The sequence below is a fragment of the Ipomoea triloba genome, chromosome 8 (assembly GCF_003576645.1).
Source record: "Ipomoea triloba cultivar NCNSP0323 chromosome 8, ASM357664v1".
NCBI lineage: Eukaryota > Viridiplantae > Streptophyta > Magnoliopsida > Solanales > Convolvulaceae > Ipomoea > Ipomoea triloba.
This window is the reverse complement of record NC_044923.1, coordinates 79,409-89,247: the sequence shown is the minus strand read 5'-3', so window position 1 is coordinate 89,247 and position 9,839 is coordinate 79,409. Positions and strand designations below refer to the sequence as shown.

General features: G+C 44.1%; 1 protein-coding gene and 1 non-coding gene across 2 annotated transcripts; one reads left to right on the top strand and one right to left on the bottom strand.

The window, feature by feature from the left end:
• Nucleotides 1-2,755: 2,755 nt before the first annotated feature.
• On the bottom strand, nt 2,756-4,116 carry LOC116027521. The gene is made up of 2 exons (XM_031269225.1): nt 3,376-4,116; nt 2,756-3,286 (listed from the first exon to the last, which is right to left on the bottom strand). The coding sequence occupies exons 1-2, from the start codon at nt 4,114-4,116 to the stop codon at nt 2,756-2,758; spliced, it is 1,272 nt and encodes a 423-aa protein (XP_031125085.1).
• Nucleotides 4,117-9,526: 5,410 nt separating this feature from the next.
• On the top strand, nt 9,527-9,634 carry LOC116028139. The gene has a single exon (XR_004100086.1). It is a non-coding gene; the product is annotated as a small nucleolar RNA R71 (small nucleolar RNA).
• The last annotated feature ends 205 nt before the right edge of the window (nt 9,635-9,839 follow it).

Genomic DNA, 9,839 nt, shown 5'->3' with positions numbered 1-9,839 from the left:
CAAGAGTGTTTAGTGATTGAAAGCTAACCCAATCATAGTAAGGAATGCGCATGAAACATCATGAAAATAAGGAACAAACAATGGAAACAATCAATTGGAAAGGAGGATTTGGATCTTGCAACTCATATAGGTATCCTTGATTTCCTAAGATATTAGGCTAGCAACACTTAGATTATGAAAATGAGACAAGGTCACCAACACCACCGCCACTCTCGTGGTCAATGGACTCACTCCTTAGACCGTAATGTCATCCTTGTGATCACTAGGCTAGGAGAGGCATTTTGTCAAACACGTTATGTGCCTCTTATCTACCACTTCTCCCTTTTCTCAAACGTGAGAGGGAAATGTGCTAGGCTAGGCTAAGGAGTAACTCTACTCTCGTAGATGAGACTCCTTCTCCAAACACCTCTCATATAGGTTGATCACCCCTACACAAGAGTCAAAGTGGATCACCACTCACACAATCAAACTCATAATCAAAGCTCAAGAATATCCATACAAACTTGCTCAATCCAAATCCAAAAAGATCTATCTAATCATACTTGGAATTGAAATAGCAAAAGGCAAAAGTAATGACAAGAAATTAAAAGGAAGACTTAGCTAGGAATTTAACTTTGAACTTGAACTTGAACTTGAATTTGAACTTGAATGTTGATCACAATCTTGCAACAATGGAATTCTTCTCTAATTCTAATCTAACCTAAGAATTGCAATGTGGAGTGAGTTGGGAGAGATCTCTCTAGGCTAATCCTAGAGAGAGAAAGTCTAAATGATCTAGCACTCAAGTGTGATGGATCCGAAATGAAAAACCAGAAGAAAACTTGGCTTTTTAACCCAAAATCGCGTCAAAACTAATCTGCCTAGACCGCTGGACGCGCGTCCACCCCGGCGTCCAGCAGCGGACGCGGGCTGGACGCAGGCGTCTATGCCCGCGTCCGATTTTTCGGCCTCTGATTCTGTTCGGCTCTCTGATGGACGCGGGGTGGACGCGCGCGTCCGCCCCGGCATCCATCATAGAGATCTCTGAAGTTTGCTCTCTGTCTGCTGTTTCTGGACGTTGGACGCGGGGTGGACGCGTGTCCAGCCTGCGTCCAACCCTGTTCCTTCGCCAAATTTGATCTTTTCTCGTTCTTCGTTGGTTCTTTTCGATTTCGCCCCTTAAGGTCCTCGGGTTTCCTCTCCAAACTAACGCCATTTTCCTTCTTTAGGCACCTTTTTACCTACAAAACAATTCATGGTGTGTGGAATGGGGTACTAAGACAATATAAAGCATTCTAAAGCAAATTAGGACTAAAACAGTCATAAGGGCCGTGAATTATGCACTTAATGATCCACAAATAACCTTATAAAAGTGGTATCTTTTGCACTTATCAGGACTCTACTCCGGATGAGCTCTAAGGCTTGAGGTCTAACCTTGCTTCAGATGACTTCCAGAGCTTGAGGTCAGGTTGGGCTTGTGTTCGAATTGATCTTAGACCCCAGGGGGTCAGCCAAGATGACGTCGCGAAGGGGTCGGCAAAGATGACCCAGCGGAGGAGTCGACCAAGATGACCCCGCGGAGGGGTCGGCCAAGATGACCTCGCGGAGAGGTCGACCATGACCTTGAGGTCGGCCAAGTCGTGGCATATTCGATCTTTGCTTTTGTTCTTGTCGTTTGCTTTTTACGTCTTGTATTTTCTTTCTTTGCTTTTGTCATTGCTATATGCTTTTTCAAGTTGGCATCACGCCTGGGTGCCTCAACCCTTGACCCTTAGCACACACGTTCGATGGTAGGCGAGATTAATCCTCGGAGGATAGATCCCGTACCCTCACTAGGGTGTAAGTCGTTCTAAGTCGAGACCGTTCGGTCTTACGCTTAGAGACTCTTCCGTTCGGCGGTAGGCGAGGTCGGACCTCGTATCGCCACTAGGGTGTTTTAGTCGTCCTAAGTTGAGGCCATTTGGCCTAGCGTCTTGGGATTCTTCCGTTCGGCAATAGGCAAGGTCGGACCTTGTATTGCCCCTAGGGTGTTTAGTCTTTTAAGTTAAAGCACTTCAGCTATTGGACTTAAAGACTTGTCCGTTCGGTGATAGGTGAGGTCGGGTCTCATATCACCCCTAGGAGTTTAGCCGTTTAAATGAGGTAGGCTAGGGTATCGGTTATGAGGTCAGCTCGAGATAGTGACTCGGGGGTCGCCCGTGCGGTGACCTCGGAGGTCGGCCGCACGGTGGCCACGGAGGTCAGCCGAATAAGCTACACGATTTTCGGAATTTCATCTTCCATGACTTCATTTATGGCTTTTGTTCGGAAGTTGGCCACAGAGGCTTCCCGGGGGATCGACCTAAACAACCCTCCTCCCCTTCCCGCAAACAATAGTAAAATGAGCGTATGGAAATTTTCTATTTTATTATGGAATGCAACTTAAGGGTACGGACCACCTTACAACACTGTTTATTGGTAATACCACCTCCTCGGTCTCCACTGTGGACTCGGCGCGGGGCCGACATTTTTCGCCCTGTTACGCCTTCTCGGCGATAGTGTGTGCCTGGAGATCCCTTTTGCAAATTTGGCGACATGCTTTCAGATAGCAGTTCCGACTAACATTCTGATCTCTTCTCGCCATGCCGACCACGATGGGGGTAGGGAACTTCAAACATAGATGCTCCATGGATATGATGCTCCGGAGGTCTTCCAAGGCGGGTCGGCCGAGGATGGTGTTGTTCGCGCATTCGATCTTGACGACCACAAACTCGACTCCCCACCTCTTGATGTGCGACTATGTGCCTATCTCCACCTCGAGGTTGATGGAACCCTTTATCCCGATGGAGTCCCCCGTGAACCCGGACAACGCGGTTCTGACTTGTGCTAAATGTTTCATTGACAGGCCAAGCTTGGTGAACGTGTTATAATACATGACGTTCACTGAGCACCCCGTGCCCACCAACACTCGGTGTACGATGATGTTATTGATGTCTAGGGTGATCTCCAAGGCATCACGATGCGGTAGGGGCCCATCCGGGAGGTCGTCATCCGTGAAGGTAATAGGCTCCCTCCTCTGCTCCTTCTCATGCAGGTGGGGCTCGTCCAACTCCTTCTCTTCCTCCTCAGTGAACTGCCCGAGCTCCCTCTTGTGTGACCCGGAAGCGGGTGGCTCGGAGCCGCCCTTCTTCTTCCATACGCTGCCGGGTCCTTGAGGTCGACCCTGCCCCGATCTTTTAAAAGATTGGCCGATGTAGCCCCTTTGTATGAGCTCCTCGATCTGTCGCTTGAGGACCATACACTCTTCGGTGTGTCGTGTCCTATCTGTCTGTGGAATCGACAATATTTGTTAGGGTCGACGTTGGGCGAGATCTTTAGACACTCAGCCGAGTACGACACGATGTCCATGATCTCTACGTGCTCCAGGATGGCACTCAGTGGGTGTGTCAAGGGCGTGAGACAGCGTAGCGGGGACAACCGTGGTCCTTGACGCGGGGGCCTTGGAGCCCGGCGATCCTCTTGGGGTGCCTTGTCTCGGCGACACCTCTCCTCTTCCTTCTTCTTCCGCTCAGCTTCTTCTGCCTCGGCGAACCTCGTTGCTCGGTCCAACAATGTCGCGTAAGACTTCAGTTGGTTCTGGACGAGGTCACGGTGGAAAGGACTTGATCTGACATTGGCGATGAATATCGGTATGGCCGTCTTTTCATTGAAATTCCCGACCGATCTTGCCTCCCTCTTCCATTTGGCTAGGTAGTCGGTCAGGCTCTCCGCGCTCCCTTGCTCTAATTTGCACATGGTGGCGAACTGTTTCTTTTTCGGGATACTGCTTGCGAAGTGTGATAGAAACCGCCCCGAGAGGTCAGAAAAGGATGAGATGGATCCCTCGGGTAAAGTCGTGAACCAATTTTGGGCTTGGCCGTCCAAGGTCGCGAAGAAGCCTCGACACATAACGGTGTCGCTCGCGTCCGTCATCATGATCGCCGTCCGATATCTGTTGATGTGAGCTCGAGGGTAGACCGACCCCGAATAGAGCTTTATGGTCGGGAAGCGAAAATCCCTTGGCAGGGGTTGGGCCATGATGTCTTCCGTGAAGGGTGAGGTCAGTGTCTCCTGTGACACCGGTGACCCTTCCCCTATCCAATCTCCTTTGGAGTTCATCCAATCGTCTGCGCAGCTGGTTGTAGCTTTTAGGTACACGCAAATACCCGGAGTATTCTGGGGTTATCGATCCACAGGGAATGGTTGGTCAAGCACTAACTCGGATTGATTCTTGTGAAGCTAGTTCGATAATAACGGGATTAAGACAACAAAAGTAAATAACAAAAATAAAAGCAACAAATGAAGAGAGATATATAAGATGCAACATAGGTAAGGATATGAATCGGGTCAATGCCCATCATGAGTCAAACAAATGTAGAAAAGAAGTTTTATCCCTTGTGAATGGAGGAAATGCACTAAAGTCCTCGGTGCCACTCTCATGATCTACCCGAATGTGCCAAACCGCAAGTTATCTACTCTCGTAGTCTACAAGCGAGGCTCGTCTTAAAGATCCTAAGCAAATCAACATGCCCAAACTCAAGTTAATCCTACAAGTTGTGAGGAGGTAGCCTAAACTAACCTCTAGATTCCAACACGCTGTCACCCGTGAAGGAACCGTTTGGCTAACTTCTAAATTCCAACCCGCTCTCGCGGTGAAGGAACCGAAGATTAGCCGAGAAATCCCCCTATAATTTATCAAGCTCTCGCATTGTATAAATCAATAGGTGTGGCAAGAGTGTTCTAGCCATGCCCGATTCTCACCGTGACACAACAACAAACAAGCATGTAATTGGATCCATTAATCACACACTTTCAATAACAAGTCTTGCACACAACAACTCATAGAAGCTAAACTAACAATTCATAATAATTGAAGAACGAACAACAATCTAGACATAAACACAATCCATAATCCAAATATAAATTTAAGAACAAGCATCTTGATACAAGGTTAGCTCAAGGTAAATTAAGGAAAGAAAGGGAAGAAATTCCCCTCGATCCATCGGTTGAAGCTCATAACCTTGTATCATCCCTCTTCTTATTACAAAATAAATCCTAATCTACTCCTACACTACTAAACAAGCCTCACTTGGAGGCCCTGTCAACCTCTATGCCCCTGTCAGAAATGATATGGCCCAAAACAATGCCTTCATTAACCATGAAATTACTTTTCTCCCAACTCAAAGTTAAGTTCATTTTAACACACCTTTCAAGAACAGAAGATAAATGAGAAAGACAATCATCAAAAGAGTCACCAAATAGAGAAAAATCATCCATAAACACTTCAACATATCTTTCAATCATATCAGAAAATATCGACATCATACACCTTTGAAAAGTCGCAGGTGCATTACATAACCCAAATGACATCCTGCGATAAGCAAATGTGCCAAACGGGCATGTAAATGTCGTCTTTTCTTGATCTTCAGGTGCAATAGGAATTTGAAAATAACCTTGAAAGCCATCTAAAAAACAGTAATAAGCATGCCCAGCTAATCTTTCTAACATTTGGTCAATAAAGGGCAAAGGAAAATGATCTTTTTTAGTGGCAGCATTCAATTTTCTGTAATCTATGCACATACGCCACCCAGTTACTGTTCTAGTTGGGATTAACTCATTTTTTTCATTAGTAACAACAGTAATTCCAGATTTTTTTGGCACTACATGAACTGGACTTACCCATTTACTATCTGAAATTGGATAAATAATACCTGAGTCCAACAACTTTAGGACTTCTGCACGTACAACCTCCTTCATATTCGGATTTAGCCTACGCTGAGGTTGACGGACAGGGGTTGCTCCTTCTTCAAGTAAAATCCGATGCATACAAACCGTTGGACTTATTCCTTTAATATCTCCTACTGTCCAACCAATTGCACTTTTACATTTTTTTAATACATCAAGCAATTTTGTTTCTTGTTCCTGTGAAAGGTTAGAGGCAATTATTACAGGATAAGTATTATTTGGACCTAAGAAAGCATATTTTAAAGAACTAGGAAGCGGTTTTAATTCCAGCTTGGGCGGAACGTCAGCTTCAACTGAGGGATGGTGTTTTTCTTTTATTTGCTCCAGACAGTCTGCGAGTGAACATCCTTCAACACCCCCCTCTTTTATTGGGCTTTGATTAGGTTCCTCTTCATCAGTTTCGACCTTCAACGGAGATTCATCTAAAAACTCAGCAGAAATTATGGAATCTAAAATGTCTACAGCAAAGCAATGATTATTATTGTTTTCAGGCAATTTCATTGATTTCAAAATGGAAAATTCAACAGTTTCATCTAGGACAGTCATGGTTAACTTTCCATTTTGGACATCAATCATTGTTTTTGCTGTGGCCATGAAAGGTCGGCCAAGCAAAATAGGCATGTCATGTGCATGATTGCACTTTTTATTTATGTCTAAAACAACAAAGTCGGCAGGAATTATTAGTTTATCAACTTGGACCAAAACATCTTCTACAATGCCCCTAGGATATCTAACAGAGCGATCAGCAAGCTCTAGGGACATTGTAGTAGGTTTTAATCTATCCAGACCCAACTGCAAGTAGACAGAATATGGCATCAAGTTAATGCTTGCCCCTAAATCAAGCATTGCCTTTTCTTTCTTAGAATTCCCCACTGTAATAGTTATTATGAAACTACCGGGGTCTTCTAATTTTGGGGGCAAGTCAATTTGCAAAACAGCACTTACAGATTTAGACATAAAGACTTTTTCATTATGTTCATACCTACGCTTTCTAGTGTTCAACTCTTTTAAAAACTTAGCATAGGCAGGCATATTTTTAATCATGTCTAACAAAGGCAAATTCACATTCACTTTTGACAACAAGTCATAAATCTCAGCAAATGATCTATCAAATTTTGAATTTTTCAATCTACCAGGAAATGGAACGGGAGGAACATACGGTTTAGGGGGCACATAAGGATCATTAGATTTATGCAATTTGGGTTCATCCTTATTGACTTCATTATCAACATTCAAATTTTCAACTATTTCAGATTGTTTAGAAGTGGTATTTCCTTTCACATTATTTTCAATAACTTTACCACTTCTTAGAACAGTCATAATCTTAGCTTCTTCAGGTTGACTAGGCAACTTACCTGGCACATGGCCTTGTAGAGCTTCGGCGATTTGTCCCACTTGGACTTCCAATTTTCTCATAGATGCTTCATTTCTGGCAAGTGAAGCCTCAGTTTTAGCAAGTGATGCCTCTGTCTGTTGGAAGCGTTGATCGTTTGCTTCTTGCTGTCTATTGCAGGTCTGTATAAAAGTATCCAAAGAATCCTCCCAAGACGGTTTTTTTGGTTGAGGAGCAACTGGTTGAAAATTATTTTTGTTGGTCCCAAGGGGATGGGGTACAAGTCTAGAGGGGGGGGGGGTGAATAGACTTGTATAAGATTTTGCAAATCTTTTCAACCTCTCGTGTGTATTGAACTTAGGATGTTTAGGTTCGATACCTCACGAGAAGAAGACAAAGTTTTATGCGCAGCGGAAATGTTATCCCCTTTTAGTTAGCACGAGTTTGAGTTAGTTCGAGAGGTGTGTTTATGTGCAGTGCAATCGAGAGGTTAGCGAGAGATAAGTACAGAAAGTAAATGCGAGAGAGATTTTTAAGTGGTTCGGCCAACCCGCCTACGTCCACTCTTCTTCCAGAAACTCCCTGGAAGGATTGCACTAAAACTTCCCTTTTTAGTACAATGTCGAGCGCTTGAGCTTTGATCACGAAGCCCGCCTCAAGCCTCAGGTTTTTCGCCCCGCTTCTTGTTACTCCACCTCTCGAGCACTTGACCTTTGATCACCAAGCCCGCGTCAAGCCTCAGGATCTTCACAAGACAGCTCCCAGGTTACTCCGCCTCTCCAAGGTCTTTCTCCCCGCTTCCAGTTACTCCACCTCTCGAGCACTTGACCTTTGATCACCAAGCCCGCGTCAAGCCTCAGGTTTCTTTCACTCGGACAGCTGCCAGGTTACTCCACCTCTCTTGCTTAATCCAAAGCAAGGTGTTTTTGGTTGTCACAGTTGAATGTAACATACTCCAATCTGACCACAAGCTATCGTTGAATCAACTTCGGTGTAGAGCAGCTTCGGTCACCTTCTAGATATATAACAGTTTAAGCTTTGTAACTCTCTCAAACACTAAGATGTGTTTTCTCGCTGTTCGAATATCAGGATGATATTCCAAGTTAAGCACTTGCACTTGAACGTTTTGAATCAGACACCTCTTAAGAATTTTGAACTTGTTAACCCCGAACTCTTGAACTCCTTAACCCCCTTTTTTCTTCTGTGTCTTCACGTCCTTATATATGAGAGTAGAGGAATAATTCCGTTGGAGGGAAAACTATTCCGTTTGAAATTTGTCTCCCATGATGTGTATGGGACCTGCATCTTTTCAGCATTCTTCATGGAGTGGTGGTCTTGTAACTTGAACCTCTTTGTCTTGTAGTGAATTTTGTTTGTAGTGGATATTCCATAATCCACTTTCTTGAGTCCATGCTCCACTTGCTACTTTTGGTAAAAGTTACTCTTTTTAAATTCCCATTGATCCTCGTTTTAGGGAATAAGACCGACTTTGATTGGTGCACCTTCTCGTTTGTTGTGGAATTCTGATGTGGCATCCACTTCTGGCACCTCCTTAATATTTTATCTCCATGATATTCTTCTTCTCCAAACTTTAAGTATGCTTCCTGACCGTCATTCAGCTTTGGAGAAGTGTCAGTTTATCGAGACCAAGGTTGATTCTCGATTGTTTGATGTCTCGAACTACGAGCTCTATCTCTCGAACTCTCTTATGTCTCGAACTGGATGTTGTATCGAGAGGTACTACCTCTCGAACTCTGCTTATGTCTCGAGACTTAGTTGATGTCTCGCAGACCCTTATTCCTCCAGTGTTGTCCGTGCCTCTTCTGATCTATCTAAATTACAACACGACATTCTAAGATGTTCAACAAGTTTACCTTCAAGCTTAAAATATTTCCGAGTTGAGCTCAAAGTTACCGGTTGTATTTTCGCTCTTGGTTTACTTGTCGAACTTACAACGTTTTGCCTATGTTCGAGACTTGGGATTTCTAACAACAGTTGGTATCATCAAAACCTATTACATGATGTTCCTAAAATTGATTATTACTCCAAGAAAAATTAGGTGATTTTTCCAACCCGGATTGTAAGAATTAGAATACGGGTCGTTTCTAGGCCTTTGATTAAAACTATTCATTGCATTGGCCTGCTCACAATCATTTTCATCAATCATAAATGCATTATTTTGCTGCATACCCATCATAGAACACATGCTCCTCACTTGTTTTGCTAGCTCAGACACCTGAATTTCCAACCCGTATTTGAGTTAACTTCATACATACCCTGTGTCGTCCCCTTATACTCTTTTGTTGGGAGTTTGCCCCTAGCATTTCATACAATGTTAAAGTTTCCTCCGCCGTTTTTTCTCCCATGGCACCTCCAGCCGCATTGTCAACCATTGATTGGCTGGTTTGAGTCAAACCATCATAGAATGTTTGATTTTGAAGCTCCAATGGGTAGCCATGATGAGGGCATTGAATGAGTAGCATTTTGAACCTCTCCCATGCCTCATGGAACGGTTCACCATCAGCTTGCGAAAAATGTCGCAATTTTTCTTCTTAGCTCAGCAGTTTTTTGCATGAGAATAGAACTTACTGATAAACTTGTTATACACCTCGGCCCATGTCCGAGAGATCCTGGGTGTGAGAGACATGAACCATGTCTTTGCAGCATCTTTCAAGGTGTATGGAAAACACCTCATCCTCAGTGCATCCAGTCAAGTCTTCAACGGGAAGTGTTGGACTATCCCGTAGAAATCCCGGATAAAGGT